This window comes from Bradysia coprophila, unplaced genomic scaffold (assembly GCF_014529535.1).
Source record: "Bradysia coprophila strain Holo2 unplaced genomic scaffold, BU_Bcop_v1 contig_324, whole genome shotgun sequence".
In the NCBI taxonomy this organism is placed as follows: Eukaryota; Metazoa; Arthropoda; class Insecta; order Diptera; family Sciaridae; genus Bradysia; species Bradysia coprophila.
Window position 1 is genome coordinate 3299841 of NW_023503584.1, and position 22634 is coordinate 3322474.

The 22634-nt window shown below is 33.8% G+C and overlaps 1 protein-coding gene across 1 annotated transcript; it reads right to left on the reverse strand.

The window, feature by feature from the left end:
• Positions 1-218: 218 nt before the first annotated feature.
• Positions 219-22358, reverse strand: LOC119079490 (bone morphogenetic protein 2). The gene is made up of 3 exons (XM_037187435.1): positions 21155-22358; positions 4962-5109; positions 219-1880 (listed from the first exon to the last, which is right to left on the reverse strand). Exons 1-3 carry the CDS (start codon positions 21593-21595, stop codon positions 1018-1020), a joined length of 1452 nt encoding a protein of 483 aa, XP_037043330.1. The 5' UTR covers positions 21596-22358; the 3' UTR covers positions 219-1017.
• Between the last annotated feature and the right edge of the window lie 276 nt (positions 22359-22634).

The following is a 22634-nucleotide window of genomic DNA, read 5'->3' on the forward strand; positions in this document are numbered from 1 at the left end:
GGCTTGAATATAATTTCTGAAAAGTTCTTTGACATCTTCCTCAGAAGTCGAAGAATCAAGGCTCAGTTGAACACAAAAAAAGTTATTCATGATTTTATGACGGAATGAGAATAGATTGAATAAACAGAAGTACGAAGTCACTTCGTACACTTCGGTCATTCATTGAATTTTACATTGCCCTGAGAACAAACCAAATTCTCATCAATGATATGCATGAATCTCATGGGAAATATATTGATTTTGGTATGGAATGCATTGAATCAAGCATTGATTGTATTTCGAGTTTTTGTAAGTTTGAGCAGGAACTGTTTGCTCCATAGGCAATAAAAAGATTTTTGGAGAAACACATTTTGTGCCGGTGAAGGTTCAACATTTCTACGGTATTTGCTTTGTACTGCTTTTCTTCGTGCATTATAGAACAGGGCCTATTTTTGAAAAAAATTATTTGCAAAAGCTAAGATTCTCCAAAATTTGGTTTAAAAAATGTTCGGAAAGTTTTAGCAAATTTTAAAAATTGTGGCAAATCAATTTTCGAAAAATGATGATTTCTCTAAATGTTTTTGTGTTCTGAGGAGCCTTGAACTGAAATTTCATTTTCCTCAGAATAAATTTCCATTTCGCGGCGGAAATGTATGTTCTGTACTGTTTGACTTTAGTGCTTGCCGTCCATGTGTGTTTGACAGCAATTCATAACTTAAGACAATAATTATTTAATTTATTTTCAGAGTAATTTTACGGTATTCATGAACGATATGAGTACATTCAGTTGAAACTTATACAACGACTATGAACTATAGGAAATTCTGCATTTAAAAAATAAAATTAAATAATTTACGCTCTACGAATGGTATTGCTACACTACTATTACTTTCCTCTCTGGAAATATTGACAAACAGTACAAATACTGAATTACATTTAAATTGGTTGCATATCCCAGAAGGAAATCTTGTTAAATAAGGTCTTACAAACTTAATATTATGCTAACATAACTGATCCTAAAGCATCTAACAAATGTCTCTACGAACAGGCGCATTCCAACACTCTCATATCACTCCACGTCGACACTTTCAATTTGGAATGATCATTCTCATCAACATGTAATACTTCAAGTTCCATCAGTTTCGATGGGGCGCAACACGGCCGAGTCGCTTTCGTTTTATCGTGTTTCCAAATTAAACTTTGCAACAACGCATGATGATTGGCTGGATTGTATCGTGGCGGACACTTTCCACGACAGTACCCAGCGTCAAAATTCTTGGGCTGAATGATAAACTCGTATCCTTTCAAGTCTTTAAACACCACATCCATTGTGTGCCGGCAACATTTCTGATTCTCTTTCGTGCAGTCGGTTTTACGTGGTTTATGTTTGGTATTTTGTAAGTAGTGACGATGTGCCCGTGATCGCTTTTCACGATGTAACATTTTACCGACCACATTCAGTACCGGACTCAATTCGGGCGAATCGGCATACGCTGATGTGTCGTGTGCAACGTGAACTCCCATTCCATCGCAACCGGCACAATGGATTTCCAGTCCCAAATTACTTGCACCAGATTTCCAATTTTCTACGGCCGGACTAACGTCAAATTCAATCCACCTGGATGCTGGATGTACCTGGTCTAATGACACTGTTCGAGTATCGACAAGTACTCGACCGTACGGTTCGATGAGTTGATATACTTTCAGTGATATTTTGTGGGATTGGTGAGTGTGCGAGGGATGTGGTGAATGACTCTTGATCATAAGGCGTAGTGTGGATTCGTCAATATCCATAGGGAGATCGTCGACTGGTAGACTAAAGCGAATATATACTAAGTCGTTGTTATTGGCTGGATTGTTTGAAGATCGTCTTCTGCGATGACGGAAATCACTACTGTGATCTGAAAGAAGAAAAAAAATTCAAAAATTAGTATTCATGCCGAGCTGCACACATCAAGCATAATTATTTCCATTCATGAATATGCTAAACAATACAGGCACTGAGAGCTCATTACTAAAATGTTTTTAACTAATTTTTCTATGGCGTGGAGACAGATAAACCGTTCCGAGTGTCAACGATCAGAATATTACACAATTCTTTGATCATTCATCGTACACCTTTATTTACCTATGTCTGTTTTGAACATAATTTATTAGATCTACACACACAAGAAACAGATAATTAATCTAATTAAATGATGGTGACACACTTAGTGGAACAAAATTTAATTTCAACAATGGCTTTGTGACGTTGGTCGCATGTGTCATACGTGAGATTCTAAATTATATTTTCATGTACAATGAGTAATGACGATATTTTCTTTTCGTATTTTTGCGCGATTGTTCGTTTGGAAATTGTACTGCAATATAATTGCGTACTTAAAGCGGCATTAATTGGACACACATCCGCTGAATGAGCAAGGGATTGAAGGAAATTTTTCGGCGAAGAGATAGTCGAAATAGGAATGGTGAAAATGTAATTTCATTTTCATTCGAATAGAAATATCATACTGCAGTGTACGATCCATCTGTAACTACAATAACGATTTGGTGCCTTTTCCATCAGTTTGAATTAGTATGAAACATGAGGCTAGAAACAGTCAAGGTTATTTGAAATAGTCACTGAATCGGAATCCAACAAGTGCTAATAAGGTTCTGCATGCTATGCCGGAGTGTTACAAAGAGTTAACCATCATCATAAGACACGTCAAATGTTTTTTGTTGACGCTCATTATATCAGACGACATTTTTCTATTTTGTGAATAAAATTTGTCAAGTGAACGAGCACATTGTTTGCTGTTTAGACCCGTACGAAGTACTGGGGTCTTATAGGTTTACGCATACGTTTGTAACACGTCGAATTGGACTCCCTGAGTAAGGGGAAACCTATTGTGGTTGTCTAGAGATGCCAAATCCGCGAAAAAAAAATGTCCGTCTGTCCGTCTGTCTGTCTGCACGATAACTTGAGTAAAACGCATCCGATTTTGAAAATTCTTTTTTTTCCCGTTTGGTAATGTCAAAAGACAGGCTAAGTTCGAAGATGACTGATTTTGGATCGACCCATCCCGAGCTGTGGCCCAATAAGTGCTTTACGGTTTTTCGAAGATATCTCCGGACATTTAAACGTTAAACTTGTAAGTGATACGTCAAATAAAAGGTATTTACAATACCGATCGACATAAAAAAAAGTTTATGGCAATCGGATGACCGACTCGTGAGTTAGACCCCTTGGTGTGGAACAGGCACAGGGCGGCAAGCAGTTTTTGCTTGTAGGTCGGCCACATTTGAACATATTTCGTTCGTTTTAGCTTTATTAGATAGGTATTGACCGTACCAATCAGGGAAAAAAAAGTTTATGAAATTATGTTCTCCGGAGCGTGAGTTAGGTCTCTTGGAGTGAGCTCTTATCTGGCTACTCGGAAGTACAGTGAACGTTGTGTATTTTGACAATATCTCGAGTAAATTTTGACCGAATTTCATGAATTTTTTTTTGTTTGAGAGGTATTAACGAATGTAAAGCGTCGGTACTATTTCCGGTCTCCTAACAAAATGGCTGCCGGCGGCCATATTGGATTTTAGTAAAATAGAAATATCTTGGGAAAAATGATACTTAGAGAGTTTCTGTTAACATGGAAATAATTTGTTATGTGTGTGGGGTTTCAGAGATTCCATATACGGACATCTATATATACCTATATACAGGTATATTGAGCTATATACAGGCATATAGAGCTATATAATAGCATATTCCTCTGTGAAATGTTTATTTATAGTGAAATATAGTTAAATATAGCGGTATATAGCTGTTTAAATAGGAATTTATGAAATTTGTCTTCGTACGGGGCTGTCTATATTGCCTCCGGCAATTTAGTTGTATATGATAACAAGGCAAAGAGTGGATAATGTAAGTGATTTTAAAGGGAGAATAGTTTTTCAGCAGAGAAGAAAATGAAGTAAGAGAAATGAATAGTTTCACATTAAAGGCTTTTGATACGAATAGGTGTTTCGTACGGGTCGGCGTTAGCTCTGTTTTTTTTTTTGAATCGATTCGATAAAATTTTTGTGAGGAAAACTGCTTACGTACTTATGCGGTTGAAGGGATCTTAGCCATTCTGAATCGGTGAAAGTGATCTCACTGTTTCGAGTAATGGCACTGTTGGAAACGACTTTTTGACAGTGACTATTTTTGATAAAAAAATTTTCAATAAATTTTCACAAATTTTCCTAAATTTTCATGAATTTTCCTATAATTTACCAAAAAATATTTTTGGAAAAATGCAGGAAAATTCGGGAAAATGTGTGAAAATTTAGGAAAATGCTTTCCCGAAAATAGTCCATGCTTTTCTTACTGTGTCTGAATAGCATTAAATTCTATTGGCTGAGAGACAAAAACTGTGTAGGTACACGTTGCGGGAGGGTCGCTCTGCATAGCCATTTATTTTTCTCAACATTGCAGAACAAGTGTAAGACAAAAACAGACGAAATGATTTCTGTCACGACTTCGATATTCAAAGTCATAAATACGAAGTATAATAATTAGTGAATTGTAAAACAAATAGATGGAATATGGAGCCTCTATTCTTATTGAAAACGTCTTATTTGTGAGTCTCATTGTAACCGGACTACACCAGTACTTACATCAGAGTCTACAATTTGGATTTTTTTTGGTTTTAAAATGTTTTTTTTTTCTTTTTGATAATTTGTTAAGTATTTAAACCTACATGTAGGTACAATCCAAGGTATTAACCTTTAACGTAAACAATACTCTAACATGGTAGGTCTATTTTTAAGACGCTTATTTAAACATAAAAAAAATTGTTTACTTTGTCCTTCATTGGTTTGAAGTATACGTAATCACACCTACTTTGAAGATGTGACTAATTGACAAAAATCAAATCGCCGAATAGTAGAGAAAATTCTTTTTTTTCGACCCAAGTGGACTTTAAATAGTTAAAAAATGTAAACACAAAACCATTACATACTTGCATGAGAAAACACGAACAATCTCTTTACAGTCACCGTGTACATCGGATCAGTCAGATCATTAAGCTGTTCCATTTGTTCGCGTCGCCGGATCATGTCGAGGTACAAATTGTATTTTTCAGCATATTCACTGTGACTGATGTTCATCTGAAAGAAGTAAATGAAAAACAAGATTTTTTAAGTTAAATTTATTAATTTTTTTGAGAGCAACAAAATCGTTAATTTAAACAGTGTAATAAAGTTAACACAAACAGTTCGTTTAACGGCACAACAAACTGTTTAGACTGAAGGTATGAGTAATTTTAGCGAACCAATTTTTTGTTGGCGATTAAATATGCTCTAATTTGGAGTTGCGATTTTTTAACGTTTATAGTTCAAGGTGCTTGTCCTGTCTATAGCACAGTACATTCTCAGCAGAACATTGGACTTTCATATACTCATGACTGAAAACATTATTTCGTAAGATTATGAGCAAGAGACATCCTTTGTAAGAAAAATCTGATCCTGTGGAAAGGCAACCTTCGCCACAGAAAATTCAGATCGATCTAATTATATTCGACCCGAAAAAATTCCATTCAAGACGAATTCCAAATTTTCTTTATATTTTTAACATCCTTACAAGTTTCAACTCATTCAAAAGTAATGCGCGTAGGCATTACACGTTTAATGGTACAGCAAGTCAATAAATTTTAAACAAAACACTGCAAAATCATATGATCATGACGAATCGTTTTATTGTTTTCCCATACCAAATAATACCATTTAGTACAATCCTATCGTTGTAAAAAAAAAACATTCCAACGGAATAGCACAGATTGAGAGCGATCAAACGAAATTCCAACTCCTGCCCCCATACATCCAGTTTAATATGTATGATGAATATGTATATATATATATATTCGTAATATCATCATCACTCGCTTCGCATGTTTCAATTTTTTTTTCGGGGAGAACAAAGTATAGAGAAAAGATTCGCGCGCATCATTTCTATTAATTGTTTTGGTATGTACATCTCCGTAGTTTTTCGGTCTTTTTCTTTCTTTCTTCTACATTTCTTGTAAAATAATCTAATAAAAACATAAAAATTAAATTTAAGACACTTCGTAACGATCTGAATGTTGTTGTATGTATATAATACCTAAATAAAACCAAAAATATTTAAAATAAAAAAGAAATAATTTAAAAATAAATTATTCGTAGTGATTTGGGCTAAATATATCCACGATGATGGTCTATTTTGGGAATCGATGAAATTAGGAAAAAGAAAAAGTTTTTGACATCATCATCGTTTTCATCATCGATATATGAATGATGACATATTCACATCCATGTTCCATTGATGATGATGTTTGCATAATGAATGGATGGATGGAGCAGAGCTTAAATTGTTTTATAATTTTATTATATACACACAGTGTGTCTATTACACACACACGCCGACCATCATATATATGCGTAATGCATTCATAAAACTATTCTTTTTAATGTCGGTCGGCTTTAATATATCTTTGCTTTTACACCGTTTGATAACACAATTTTTACTTTATGACATTTGATATTTATGTGTGTTCAAGCACAATCACGCAATAATGCGATAGTCATGCCAGGTAATTTTATAACATTAAATTGCAGTTACTCTTTTCGCCGGAAGTTAAGGTACGTTTAAAGACTGTCGCGTCGCAAGAATTTTTCGTAATCCTTTTGTAATTAATCAAAGCTTTCCTGCTTAAATCATGGTATCAATTTTTCAGCGAATAAGCAGTGCTCGTCATTTATTGTTAATTTTACCAACGTAGCATTAGTCTGTATTTTAAGAAACTTTGGTAAAATTTCAGAGATTTTACTTTTTCCTAAAATAGGCCCTGCTCCATGTCATAAGATACAGTCATCATCGTCCTATCTGTTTCTGTGAATCTAGTCTTCCTTAATGTACTGTCTTTATAAATTCAACTTAAAATCAGGTTCAACATGTTTAGCACGTTCGAAAAATATGTTGTTCACAACTCGTTTCTGCAGATTTATTCATTTCGAACATAATTTCAATTAGCAAAGTCGACAGATATCTGTTTCACCATCACAACATTTCTGCTCACACTTGAATGCAATATAAATTGTTGTGTGCACTTCACACGACGTTTTCTTTTTCTGCATTTATTTTTTCTAGGGGTGTAAATATCGCACGCTGACTCTGCAGCAAAAGTCTTGTGTGTTGAGAGAAAATCATTTCAACAGCGTTTTTAACGACCGAAAATAAACATCAAGACGCAAATCGATTGAACTTTAATTTGGATTTATGAACGCAGCAAAACTTAAACAAGAATTTATTCGAGAATTTATCAGCTTTCGAAAAATAAACACACCTCAGCAAATCCACTAAATATTAGGTGCCAAGATTTACAGCACAAAATAGAAAAGTAAATTTTTTTTTATCGACTCACCTAGTTGCATAATGAATGCAATTTCCGGTTCATGGGGCTCATGATTTACGCATCTCGGGTTTTACATTTTGTTTTTTTCTTTGAATATATCGATCGATGCATGCAAGAGCCATATAATTATTACAAAAAAAGAGAAGAAGTTGAATTGAACGCTCTAAAAGAAATCACAGTTGGGTAACATCAATAAACTACAAGTATAACATCGAGAGGTGCCTCTATTACAGTAAGTACATTTTCTAAATTCTACTAGATAAAGTCGTAGTTTATTTTGTGATATTAAACAGACGGGACAACGGTTGCGGCTTGTAAAAGAAAGCATGGATAATTGCTACAAAGTGAATTTTCTAGAAAAATTCGATTGTAAACACGATAATGTTTGTGTTTGTAAATTATTTTCTAATGAAAACATTAGACGTACGGTAGTGATGCAACAATTTGGAATGTAGCAAAAATGCGTCGGAGATTAATGAATATCTCTACGAATTCGTTTATTAAAATGTTACACATCCCTCGCATGTGATAGAGCTTAGGTTGTCAATTCAAACAAACTGGTTTACATTCAATTTGAATTAGAAATCAATCCTTTTCTTATCACCAGGTCGATACATTAAATTGTCACCCGAAACTCGTTTATTTGATCGTCGGGCGGTGTGTGTGGCATACTTCTAATAAATTTGTATCCGTCATTCATGAAATAAAAATTAGTCATTGGAAAGGCATTATAAGAACACGTCAGAATGAATTCCGTATCGCCGAAAAAGAATATCGAAATCACGCAAGAAGTTTTTTTTTACCTTGCGTTTGTTGTATATATTTTGCCATTCGCAGAAAATGTTTAATTTCATTCGATCATATCAATTCGCTGTGTAACGAATGCTACATACACGATTTTCAAATTCATGTAGACACACGTTATGTTTCTATTACCTGAATGAACAGAAATTTTTTGGGAAATTAATCGAATATTGGATCTTGACACGATAAAAATTGCTGCGATTTCATAAATTTGCGAAACGAGAGTTGTCTTCTGATTTTATGACTCATATCACTCATTCATTTCGCAATATAATCAATTTTTAGTCAGATACCAAGGTTGATGTTGATATTGGTTTTTAGAGCCGAAACCTAATAATTTTATAGAAACAGCTCGTCATCTGCTATTGATAACGACGACAATAATAACCAATTAGCACGTGCTGGTGTACCCTTATAGCTGAATTTTTGATAAAAAAATGTTTAAGAGATTTTATATCAAATGAAGTAATAGATTTTGTTGTGTAACGCTTCCGTTTCTAAAAGATTAGTCGTATATTCTGTAAGCACTAACTGCATGACAAAGCTTTAACTGACAGGATGAAAATGATGTCGTAGGGTAGGAAGCGAAACATTTTACCGAATTTTCACTGATTTTACCTTTAAAATTTGGGAAAATGTTTTCCAAAAACTAGTCACTGGAAAACACCGAAAATCGATTTTTAAGAAACATATCATTAATTCAATAAATGGCATCGGATGTGGGTCGTTTTACAAATTATTGGGAAACCTTAATTCTACTTCTGATTAAGGGTCAGAGCTCAAAACAAACCCAAAATTAAAAACCAGATTTGTATCACTTCAGACTCATGATTCTTTTGAGCAAGTTAGATCTAAAAATTGAGTTTAGATAACCTGACCATAATTTTTGGTTTCAGATCATATCAGATCAGACTAACATAGGTCCAACATGGTCCGAGCACAATTTCTGATTTATCAGTTTTTCTCAGAAAATGTTTCGTTTGCTACAGGATTGAACCTGAAAATTGTTCGATCTATCTGATCATTAGACTCTGATGGGCTTTCGAAAGGACCTCTACCCTTTCCGAACAAGAAAATTAATATTTTCTAAAGGATTCGTCTGAGCGAAAAAAAAATCAAATAAAAGAAAGAAGTAGAATTCTGTCGCTAACAAGTCATTGATTCCATTGAACCGATTTTTCTAAGAGATATCCTTAGAATATTTGCTAGATAACAAAATACGAATAGATCGCATCATTAATATACGACCTAGAAATACCAAGGAAAAAAACAACGTCGTGTGCAAGACCATTGTTTGTCGTTTGCACAATAAAAGGCATTTTAGACATCCAATTTCCCCAAATTCCAAATGTTCTAAAAATACCGCAAATTTCTTTTCTCGGAAAATTTATTATATTTTCCAATTAATCAACAATAATAACAGTTTAAATTTAGATGATAAAAATATTTTCTTCTGTGCTAATTGATGAATTATTACGGCGCCAATCATTTTCGGTATGGGAAACGTTGTCGGAATGTTTCAATTTCAACAAATTTTATTACTTCACTGATGTGACAAAATATTCGAGCAATGAAAAGCGTGGGAACTTAAATATGTCGAGTATATATATAAATGTTTACAGTTTTTCGGAAGACAGTGACGTTTTGTTTTTTCATCAAAGAATTCGGAATGGATACCATTACGAGGACATCGGTAAATAAAATTGATAGATAAAACAGATCATAAGGTCTTAAAGTACAACAGAAATGAACAATTTCGGTGTTGGTTCCACTAAGGCTTACACATGTCTCTAAAACCCTAAAACAAAGGCAAATATTGAAAATAGTTTCCGGTTGTGTTACCACACAAAAAATATTTGTTTGTCTCGTTTCCAAGCGTAAGTAAATACAGCCCGTTTTTAATTCTAAACGTGTCGCAAATCCTTCAAATTAGAAAGATATCACATCCTCAGAAATTCATTTCACCGCATCTACTTTTGATATTAGGGAATTTCTTTTTTCCCTACGCCTACACGAATAAATTTGTCATTATGCATTTCCTAAACAGACATTCGGGGTCATAATAAGAAACCTTTTTTATTAGCCATTTCGAAACGCTCAGGTCTTATCAATTTTCTATTGTTTGCGCAGAAATTTCTTCTTCTATTTTTCTTTCCGAAGAAAGGAAATAAGCGCACTAAAAAGCGATATAAATGGAATGAGGGCGTTTTTCATATAAATACTTTGTATTCATACGTGTCTTATGGCACCTGGTTTCAATAGCTAAGTTAAGGATTTCATATTTTTGTATTATAACTCGAGAATGTTATGTTTAAAGGAAATGCGATTTGATAATACCCATATTGTTGTAAACCATTTATCCGAATTTCAATGAATGCAAAGAAATTCGTTGGAACTTCAAATCTGGTAAAAGAAATTCTCTTTTCACATTGAAGAAATTTAAGCTCCTGGTTCGATTGTTTTCGTTCGTTTTTATTTATTTAGTCAATAAAGACCACAGGGCGGAATGAAGTGTGGTTCGATAGAAAAATCTATGTATTTAACGTTTCTTAATTTACATTTAAGAGGTACCGGTACTTAGCTAAAATTGTAGCCTACATTTGCTTGTCTCGTATTTTAGTTTTGATGATATCATTTCATCAGAATCCGTTTCGAAAAATGTACGACGGCAATAACGACTACGAATCTGTTAGATTTAAATAAAAATTAGTTTTGATTGTAGTCGTTTGACTGGTTCTGAGAAATGTGAGCAGTCTAAATTGTGGTGATGCATCAGTCTGAGGAAACTCAATATTTCACGAAAATTGACACATCTTTTTAAGTATTTTAAGTTAGGCTCCATCGCCACAAACATTTAAATTTGTACTAAGCTAACAAAGCTAACACATTTTAACAAAAAATAATTTTGCCCCCAAATGTAGGCAACAATTTAGCCATGTGTAGATTCCTCTTAAGCACGAATAACCTACCGGTTGAAAACGGTGAATCATCTGTTATCGATAAGGACAACTGAAATGAACGATTATCTCAGACTGAGGCTTTCTTTTATAGTAAAATTTATGTTAAAACAAATGAAGTAAAAGATTTTCCATGAAACACCAGAACATATTAGATACAGTAGAAGTAAAAGATTTGTTTCTGCTGCAATGCTGGCCGTGTGTAAATGGCTACGAATATCCTTCATTAACGGTGTCGGTATACGGGAATCAAATCGATTCGTTTCCTTTTTTCTTGTCTGCCTTTTTCACCTCCAAAAATTCATTTTAAAATGCAAATCCCACTTTACACACGTCGTAGAGTCAATGTTTTCACAACATCGTAAAAATTAAACAAAAATACAATTTAAAGTAACATAAACGTAAAAAAATGAATTATGTTGCCCATAAAAACCTGAAGGTTCAAATATTGTAATATGGTTGAGCGGTATGTTAATAACATAATGTTTTTTAAGAACCTTTTTGAGCTACAGGGCAAATATACGCACATCACATTGCATTTATTGTTTCTTTCTTCGTCTTTTTTTTCGTTAAGAATTTTACAATTCATTTTTTTTCCTTAACTTTGTTTACTTTTCTATGCGCCATACAGACGGGATGAATTGTTGCATGGCTAATGTAACTATTCAAAATAAAATTCTGGTCAAGAATTTACTGGTTATATGAGAATAGAAGGGGATAAATACGGTTCAAGTAATTTATTGCATTAGAACTGAAATAAGCCGCCCACACGGATAACAAAAAAGGATGCATGTTGTATGGAGGAGTCTATAAAACCAGTACCTTTTCTCAAGTACTCTGTGCAACTGATTCATCTGGTCGTGATTCTTCCGACCAAATTTTCAGAATCTTACCGCACAAATAGTACGTGTCGATAGAATAGAATCGAAACGGAGCAATAGAGGAAATTCCCACAAAAAAGAAACAATTTCTAGCTACGCCATTTTTCTGCTCCGCCTAACATTCACATCCGTTTACTAACTGGTCCAGTTCTACCTCGAACGTTTTTTTTTCTTTTATTTCTTTTCTTTGACGTCAAAAACTTCACCAAACCGGACATATCTCGAATCATTTTAAAGCACTCTCTGATGGCCATAACGGACACAATTTTTTTTTATTCGCTGAAAAAAGTTGTATGTTTCGATTCAATGACGATATATCCATATGTATACATACACCTTATACATGAAAAATACAATCAGTTAATAAATTGAAGCGAATGTAAATGTGATCATTGATCAATATCGCCAATTTGTTAATGTTTGGGAACGTTTTATGCGCGCATAAATTCTCAATATTGTATTTGTGTAAATGCCGTTTAGTGTGTAAAATGTAGAACCTGAACAACAGTAGAAGAAAAAAACAAATTACAAGATAGATCTAATCTGCAATATCTAATGAATATTTTAAGATTTATTATCTCTTTCCTATGGAGTAGTTTAAGTCACCACAATTATTTAGTCGAGGTGAACGGGTTAGAATTTTCGATTAAGTTCGTACACATTTCTTAGAAAGAAATTATTGAACATATCAAGCGGATGGTGATGCAAATTAGAGTAATTTTAATGAACAGAAATAAATTCTGTGCTGGAGATGGATGTGAAAACATAAATTTCATTCAACACACTCGAGATGAATGAATGAAATATTAGTTTTTCTTGTCGTGCACCATTAAGTCCCTAAGATGTCGACTAATCAACCATTTTCTACTTGAAGGAGCTAATTAGGCTTTTATACGATTTTAATGCTGAGACTTCCTTTTCCATCAGTCAAACTTAAAATCAATTTTATCGAAAATATTATTAGCCTTGACTGGTTTAATGCAGATTTTATGCAAAAATAAATTTAAATTTCAAAATGACGAAGAAATTTTCGAATATCTTTGATAGAGTTACATACGATCCAAGTGATTTTGCAAATTTATTTTTTTGTGTTAAGTTAAATGGATATTATGACGATATAATGTTGAAGCGAGCACACTTTATAATGACGGGGAATTCCGTGCTATCTTTCGTATAATTATTTTTGACATTTAACAAGCAATTTGAAATTAGTTTTTAGTCGTATGGTAGTAGCGCACGTTTCACCAAAAACCTTTTTTTTCAAATAATTTAATTAAAAAGGCCGAAAATTGTTGAATGATTTACGAGAGTTGCAGTAATGTACGTTAATTCCGTTCAATGTAGGTAATGCTTTTAAAAAAGTTACGTAATGTTGATGTTTTCAATTTTTTTTTCTTCTTCTCCTGGTGATTTAAATACAACTTCTACCACAAAAAAATACTGGCACATCGAATTGTGGAAGATGTAATAGAATTAGTCATGTGGTTGAGCTTTTTTTTCTCTTCGCATTTTGTTGCATAGTTTCGATTAACATCTGTTCCTTTCTCTGTCATTAATTGTGGGTTTTTCTTCAAACATTTAATCGTGTTTTGTTTGTTAATCTTTATTGGTGTCGTGCGATTTAAATCGCTTTGGGAAATAAAAATTTCCCGGTGTAGTAGGAATCGACTTTAGGGAAATTTGCTCCTTTCAGTTTCATTTTGTTGTCTTGTTTAGTAAATGATTTACGCAGCCCGAGTATCTACTACGAAAATTACATCCATCAACTTCTTACTATCGTTTGCTCTGCACGATAAAAAATTTATATTTTCAGTCCAATTTCCTCTCAGGGAATGAACGATGTTTTCTCCTCTAACATAAAACCCATCACATCTCTAACTTGAACTTCACATGTTCTGATTTAAACCTTAAATTTAGAATTTACCACTGAAAGTAAGAAAACATTGAACTACTCGAAAAACCACTCAGCCTTAGGATTTCTGTCTGCTGTGTACTATCAAAATGTACAATTGAAACAAGTGTTCGTTATGTATACAAGAACGCAATGTTGTTGGCTAGAAACTGCATGCATACAATGCGTTTGTGCAGCGCCAATGGGATTACCGAATGAAAACCACATATAATAATTTCAGATTTTTGTGCACTTAGTGTTGTTTTAGCGGCTCGTATACAATGTATACGAATACGTAAATGGATTTTTTTATGTTGAAGTATTAATGAATCTTCAGCACTGTTCCTAATTAGAAAATTTGATGGATTCTGATACTGAGCAGAAGTTTGTGTACAGAATCACGAGAAAAATTTGTAACGTCAAACGCTTGAAAAAGGCTTGGAAACGTACACTATACTCTTTGAACAAAATCCTAGTTTTGTGGCAAATTCTCTTCATCTTATATCTACTGGGCGTGTAAGTAAAGTCAAGACCCCAAGTAGTTTCAACGATTTTGAATTTTTTTACCGAATATTTAATTGGAGTATAGGATCATCTCAAAGTAATGCAGGAAAATTCTAGATTAAGAGGTAAGACCTGAACGTACATTGAAAAGGTGTCGGGGAATCTCGCACACGCGATCATAGTATGCGTCCTTTTACGACATGTAACGAAAAGTCATGACTGTGCGAGATTCACCACTTAGAGGTGAATCTCGCACACCATGAATTTGTGTGGTGTGCGAGATTACCCTACCCCAAGGGGTAGGGTAATCTCGCACAGTCATGACTTTTCGTTACATGTCGTAAAAGGACGCATACTATGATCGCGTATGCGAGATTCCCCGACACCAAATAAAATCAAGCTGATCTTACAATAAATATGTTTTAGAAGTTCCGACTAATGAGGATGCAGTATCACCGTACACATTCGTCCAGTTTAATTTAACTTTAATTATTTTATCAGTCCCACATAGAATCGATAGACGCAATTACCACGACCAGCGAATCTCATAATCGACAAAATGTCCAAATTATCAAGTCAAATTCATTGTAAAAATGTAATCGGAGGGCCAACAGCAGACGTTACTCTAACGCTTTCGGTTCAGAATTTTATCAGCAAAACTGAGCTTGCACATCTGATTCGATAGTGTCGCCCGAGATAAGATATCTCACACTGAAACATTTTCAATTTTAATAGTTTTGACTTGATAGTCAAACGAGTCTATGTTATCTGTTACTTTATCGAATCAATTAGCTAATAAATTTGAATTAATTTTGTGGAATTTTAATTCGTTTTCCTCGCGTACCGTACGTATCTCCTATACTTAATTGTAACACAAAAATCAATCAGACAGCCTTCCATTACTGTCTGTCCTTATAAGGTCATCGGTTATCTGTTGTCAAAGACGACAAAAATAGGCGATATATTCTGGTGTCCCCTAGTATCCTCTAATATAGCAGAACAAATTGTTAACACAAAAGAAGTAAAAGATTTTCAAACATTCTACGATAAAGAAAATGTGACCATAAGAAGTAACAGATTAGATTGTTGTATCGAGACGCGATTGTCGCTTATAAAAGGTTAAAGATAACAGTCATGAAAATAGACTTTGAGTTTGAGACATGTATTTAAGAAATGTATAGCTCTGTTTGATGCTCGGCATTGATACATTTGTCTTTGCATCGTTTTTCCTTTTTTGCAAAGTTATGATAAATTAAGTTGAAATTCCTTAGACAGATTACCACCTACCAACTTTTATATTGCCAATATTATTGTAGTATGCCAGCAATGGATGTTATAAATCGATATATGTTTTTGACAAAAAATATTTTTTATTGCTTCACTGGTGGTCAATATTTAGTCATTTAGTTGGATACGGTTTTCAAAAAACCATATCTTTCTACATAAAATGTGCACAGTGACTTAGCGTATTCGTATGATGCCTAGAGACATAGGCACACACAAAAAATGGTTTTATCTGAAATAACTTCAAAATGCCATCATTAGTTTTCTACAGGAAAGTTTTCTCGGAAACAAAGGAAGCAACATCACTGACTACCATTACCATTTCCAGTAATGTTTTATCTGTCGACGATTTTTATTTTCTTTAAAAAAAAACTGTTTTGTCAAAGTCATTTTACGATTTTTTTATTTCCAATTTTAATAGGTATTTTAGTCGCTGGAACGCAATTTGGAATGTTGTAATAAACCTAATGCCTTAGGAGAGATATTTTAAAAGGAAAATGAAATTGCATTGCTTAACACTGAATGTTCCAAAGACCAAAACGTTTTACGCAAAATGCATTTTATCTGTTAAAAATGTGTAATTGTCACAGACAAAATACGAAAGAAAAATAACTAACAATGTGATTGTCATTGCGGTTAAACAAAGTGCCACCTGTGCAGGTGACGCATAACCCGCTGACCACATTCTATTTAATAAACATTTTGATTTAAAATATTATTTAATTGTGCGGTTCAATCTATATAGCTAGGGCGCTAAGATAGCATGTCGTGTTATCAAAGTGCGATGTTTATCGAAAATTTAAAAGTTGTAATGATTTGGTGTGATTCGAAAATAGACAATTTTTTTATTATTTACGGAATTTCCACATTATATATTCCGTCGAGTTTTTTTTATTATCTGCCGTTGATAATAAAATCAACTTAATAGAAGTGCGAGAACCATTCAGCATTTTATTGAATGTCTTAGCGAATGATTTACACGAAAAAGATTTTTTAAGTTCCATTTGTCAACTTGATATGGCTGTAAAAATGTTTTCTATTTCAGTCTCGATTTCAATAATTCGTTACTTAATTTGTGGGCTTGGATTATTAAATCAAACGAATCGCGTCCACGTAGTTTACCTTATACAGAAATTTTGATGGATAACAGAAAGTTGTCAGTACTGGGTGTGCTTTGGTACACCGGGACATAACATGCATCAAAAACCGTACTTTTTATTTTAAAGACCTTTGGAACGTGTAAAGGTTGTAGCCAAATGTGAAGGTTGTAGCCAGAGAAGAAGGCAAGGTCTGAAATCGCAGAAGGCAAATATAAAGTTCTAAAGAAGAACGTAAGTTATTTTACTAGCCACTCCGTACGGAAATGATTTTTAGCATACTCCGGAATAAAAATTAAAAGTCACGTTCTCGTTTGTTTATTGACCTCGGCCTAGACTCGGATCATCAAAGTTAACTTTTCAACTTTTACGTCCTAGTGGTGTAGTGGGACCAAAATATACACCTTTCTGGTCACATTATTTTCAGAACAAAAATTGACACAACTGGGACAAAAAGTGGAAAAAACTGTTTTAGTAAGAGAATGTGACGTTTTCAGTCCTCCTGAATAAAATAGTTATTTACATGACAAGGGATGAAAAGGTGAAAAGTCCAATTTTCGTGTGACGTTTGTTGATCCGAGGCGAAGCCGACTTTTTATTTTGATCCTTTTGTAATGAATTTTACATGTTGAAAGTAGTGCTCGAAGCATGAAAAGTACGGTTTTCGACGCACGAAATCCCATAACACTCTTAAAGATAATTTGAATATCTAAAAGCACAGACACAGTCTGGAAATATTGATTCTGTGGATCATGTGGAAGTCATAAAGACAAGATTTTGAGAACCATACACTCACATGGAACATAAATAAAGTGACTCTCACATTGTCAAGAACAATATTAACGCGTCATCACCTAATCCGGCTAAGTTACTTAGTCACTTGCTAAATATTTGCGAAATAACCGAAAAAATTCCATCCTAAAAACAATGACTATTTTTAGTTGGATTAATAAAAATGACGTACGCCACCAACTTCAGTGGAATCTCTAGTTTACCCAAACCGTAAATATATCTGACAGCTTCTAATCTCATACAAAAACAGAATATTTAGCCGGTAAATTTGTATATAAATTAGTGTGGCAATGCGTTTGTGGTGCGGTTCTATATGCGGTGAAAATGAATGGAAAAATGTTATTTTCATGTAAATCAACAAGCGTATCAACTCTTTAAACTTGTAACGAATGTCAGTCATAAATAATGTTGAACATAGAATGTGAGTAGTGAACGACGCATAATGAATGATTTAAACTGAAAAGTTTACGAGTTAGAGAGACGAAGAAAAAAATAAAAGAAGTTTATAGGTCAATCACATCGTTTTATGTAATATTCAACAAAACGCATTGAAATGCTTTTTGTGTGGGTTTAGTCGGACGCGTGCAGGTTGTTTTCGTCGTACACACACTCCGATTCATGATTATGCCACAAATATGCGAATAAAATTACAATTATAGAACCCAAATACAATGAAAAACGGAAAATCTTTTTCGCTATGTGTGAGTTGAGTGCGGTTCTAGATGGATTTTCAACGTTTTGATGCAGATTTTGAGCGTTTTCATGTCAGTGGCTTAGTTGAACACTGTTCCTCAATCCATCACTCACCCATATTTCTTTCCTCAAAATTAGCCTAGGATTATGTGGGATTGGAGAGAATTATTGAAATTACGTAAATTAAACGTCATCGGAAGACGAGCCCATCTGAAGAAACAGCCAATTATAATCAACTTAATCCCATTAATACCGATAACAGTAGGGATCAAGTGTTTGTCTAATCTTGTTTTCCTCAAAACTGCGGAACGCTCGAACCTTATGGAATTCGGTTTTTTGGTTAGATTTTCATTTTTTTTTCTTCTGCTTCTCGGATTTACATAAATAATTAGATTCTAACGTCTAGCTGGTGTGTGTATACAAATTTGTTTTAAATTTATTGGTTGTAGAAGGCTTAACTTAATGAATCGTTTTGGTTTTTAATATGTATAATCGCTTCGATGTGTACGTATAGTCCAGTAAGTAAATGAAATTCAGACGAGACTTTCTAAATTTAAAATTAGCCTCAGATATGACGACGATGGCATGCTTACTCATTGACTTTTTTTTCTGTTCAAAAGAAAATAACGAAAATCGGTAATCAATAACGTTACATCAGATGATGACTATCACAATGTCATTTGCAAAATAATAAAAAAAATGTAAAAAATGGTCAATCCGATAATGACTGCAGTTTTAAGAGAAGCGAAAGTAAATGTAACGATACGTCGGATTTTCTTTCAAGCAATCAAATGGTCGTAATAAAACGTTTAAATGAACAGGTCCGTATCCAGATCAAAGGAAAAGGCTAGGGACACTTAAGACTTGATATACTCTTTGAAGACTCTTGGTTATTGGTACTCCATGACGACATAACTCGACTGCACAATTTTCTTTTTCTTTTCGGAGTATTAGGTACCGATTCGAAATCGGTACAATCTAGTGCTCGGAACAGATCAGTCAACCTGAATTTTACCTGGATTTACCTGAAACCTGATTAGGAATATTGATCTGACTTGGAATGACTGAAACCTGATTTCGGATTTCCGACACGAACTTTCAGATCAGATTCCAGGTTGATCTGAAATTTTTGACAGATTTGTTTGAAAACTTCGTACGATTCGTAAGTAGACAGACACTTTCACTCCGCCATTTTGAATTTTAAAATTAAGTTCGTGTCACCATTTGTGTTCCTCCCATAGGGTACAAAGAGGGTGTCGGGGAATCTCGCACATGCGATCATAGTATGCGTCCTTTTACGACATGTAACGAAAAGTCATGACTGTGCGAGATTCACCACTTAGATGTGAATCTCGCACACCATGAATTTGTGTGGTGTGCGAGATTACCCTACCCCACAAAGAGTGTATGTTTGTATGTGTGTGTGAATCTGTTTGTGTGTGCATATATACGAAACGTCATCCAATCAGAATTGATTTTGATAACATATAGTCTTGTATGTATGTGTGTATGAGTGAAAGTGTCTGTCCACTACTACAGCTTTGAGAAATTCAAGTTCAGGTCAGGTCACGTTACACGTTGCTTCAAAACGAAAACCTGGCCTGAAATTCAGGTCATTCAACTTTTCAAGTATAATGAATTAATATTATGCTAAGATGCGCAAGCTTTGATATCTACTGCAAATTAATTTACCTTTTACAGACGAAATACCAGTATAATATTCGAATCTGGTACTTCAGCCGTTTGTTCATTTCGTAAGACCAGGTAAAAACACACAGGCAATTTTGGAATACGATTTGTAGCATACGAAGGCTGAAAACTCACTGGCAATTTTGCATTGATGGGATCGACAATGGAAAGCATAGCATAATTGTCGATCTCAGCAACGCAAAGTTGATCGTGAGTTTTCGGCCTAAACAACGCGTCATAATTGTCGATCTCAGCAACGCAAAATTGATCGTGAGTTTTCGGCTTTTTTAAGAAAGAAATATTTTTTTATCGATAAACATTGATAGAGGGTTTTCATTGTCTCTTTTCGGAAGCTTTTTTCGTTTTTTTTAATATCTCGGCACTATACAAAAAAATTAACTATCGGATACAGGCTTGTGCCTGCTATTATAATCAAGTATCATTGATTTAAACATCTTTTTTTAAATATGGTAAAGAGATTAATTTTGGATGCTAAAAGGTTATACATTTTTTTAAATAAAATTTTGGAAACATTCAACGCTGAATTGACGCTGATTTAATTTATTTTCCAGAAATGTTAGACATTACGATATATTTTTGGTCATGACACGATATATCTGATTTTTTTTCCTCATTCAAGTATATATTCATAATGGAACGTAATGAGTCATTTGAGTAGATGATTGTTGATTGAAAAACAGTATTATATCCATTCAATCATATATCAACCGGACTATCCTCGAATTTCATTACATTCACAGATTAATCCATGTCGAGGTATACCTGTACTACATTTCAATCGGGTTAAATTATGCAGCAGTTTTTAAATTTCGGTGAATTCTTTTGAAAATGGAAATTTAATTAAATTCGAACTAACATAAAATACCACTCTGGTTAGCATCAGTCGAATATAGTGATTGGAAAAGCAATTAAAAGAAAACTTTTCCTAATTCATCATGTCTCAATTAAAGTAAATTTATCAGATTGATCGCATACCAATACGAAGAAATTTTGGTGAGTGAGTTGGATTGTGTAGAAAATGAATGTTTTTCCACATAAAGAAATCACTCACCAAGAATTCGTTAGATCGGTTTACAGCACTCCGTCTTACGACTAATGTAAATTGTTGCCGCATCTTTTGTTGTATGAAAGGATAATCTTTTCGGCTTACCTTTGATACATCTGGTATTCTAGTTAAATTTAATCCTTGCATAATAATGGTCTGCAATCTGTCCATATCAACTGTGTCATCTCCTGTTTCCACAACACTATCACTGTCGCCCATTAAATCGTCTTCAACCCATTCGTTCACTTCAAAATCACCGGTCATACGACCGTTCAACATTGTGCAATTCACGCCGGACCGGTCCATTGCTATCATGATCACCAAACAAATTATCGTCCAACTGAGAATTTCTATTTGTGAAATAAATTGACAACTGAAACAGTTGTATGGACGTGTTTGTGCACCTTTTCGCTTTTTAATTGCACTCGATTGGTTGTTGATTATGGGTGGTGATTTTGTGTTCGAACTTGGTGATTGGGTGAAATGGCAAAGTTTTTGCGTTGGCTGAGTGTTATTGTTTATATTTTTCAATGCGTTAAATCCCATAGCCGTTAAATGTTTGAAACGAATGTTGATAAATTAATATTCGATGGGAATTGTTAACATTCCTGATTTTCATAAAATTGTTGGTTATATGACGATGATTTCCTATTAACATTGTTTTTCATCGATCTCAATAATTTGTTTTATTTTAATAAAAGTCAACATTCGAAACTGGTTTCTTTTAGTGCTTAATTACAATAACCAACTTCACATGGAAATATTTTTTATTTTTTTTATTTTTTTAATTATCGTTCCTCTTCGTGTTCACACACAAAAAAATTATTTCATAAATGCACATCACCTTTACGTGTGTTAATAATATAACAAAATTTTAGCTCGTCTCGTATCTTCTTTTCCACCTTAATTAAAATCTCACTGAACCACTTCGATCCAATTAAATCATTTTCTTATCGTTTTATCGCCGCTCAAACCACGAAAAAAACGAAGAATTTCAATGCAACGAATCAAAATTGCATATCGAACGTACAGTTACACCAAATTTATTTGCAAACCAAAACAAATCGCTACTGTGTTTCGTCATTATCATATAAAGCACAACATCACTAAATGTGAATTAACTTTTTTTTTCTGTTCCTTTTAACGAAAGGTGAAAAACCAACGTGCTACAACTCTCATTTGTACGTTGAACGATACGTTTGTCTTCATATGAGGTAAAATTCAAACTAACAGAAACGTTGGTTAGAATATCGTTTTTATATTTCGTTTGGGAAATGAAACAGACACAGAGCGATATTCCGCCAAGCAGTTCTGTTTATTTCTTTGAGTTTTTCAAAAGGCGAATAATATGGAAAGAGTAGGTGAGGAATTTGCTTTTTAGTGAAGAACAGACGTTTTATCGTTAAGAGAGAGAGAATTTGAATAAATGTTCCAAGTTGGAGGTATAGTGTGAGATTGAGTAATCGTCAATAAAATTATGAGTAAATGTGCAGGGGTGTGACACTTCCTATAAATTAAGTCTCGTACGAACTTTTTTGACGTTTTTTTGGAATTGTCAGAAGTTATCATATTTTATAGGAATTCG

What these genes read in the sequence shown, in the direction of transcription:
- LOC119079490 (XM_037187435.1), bottom strand. Translation starts at nt 21,595, where the DNA reads ATGGGATTTAACGCATTGAAAAATATAAACAATAACACTCAGCCAACG. An exon ending in GAATACCAGATGTATCAAAG is followed by an intron (nt 5,110 to 21,154) that starts GTAAGCCGAAAA and finishes TACTTCTTTCAG; the next exon opens with ATGAACATCAGTCACAGTGA. An exon ending in GTTCGTGTTTTCTCATGCAA is followed by an intron (nt 1,881 to 4,961) that starts GTATGTAATGGT and finishes TTCTTCTTTCAG; the next exon opens with ATCACAGTAGTGATTTCCGT.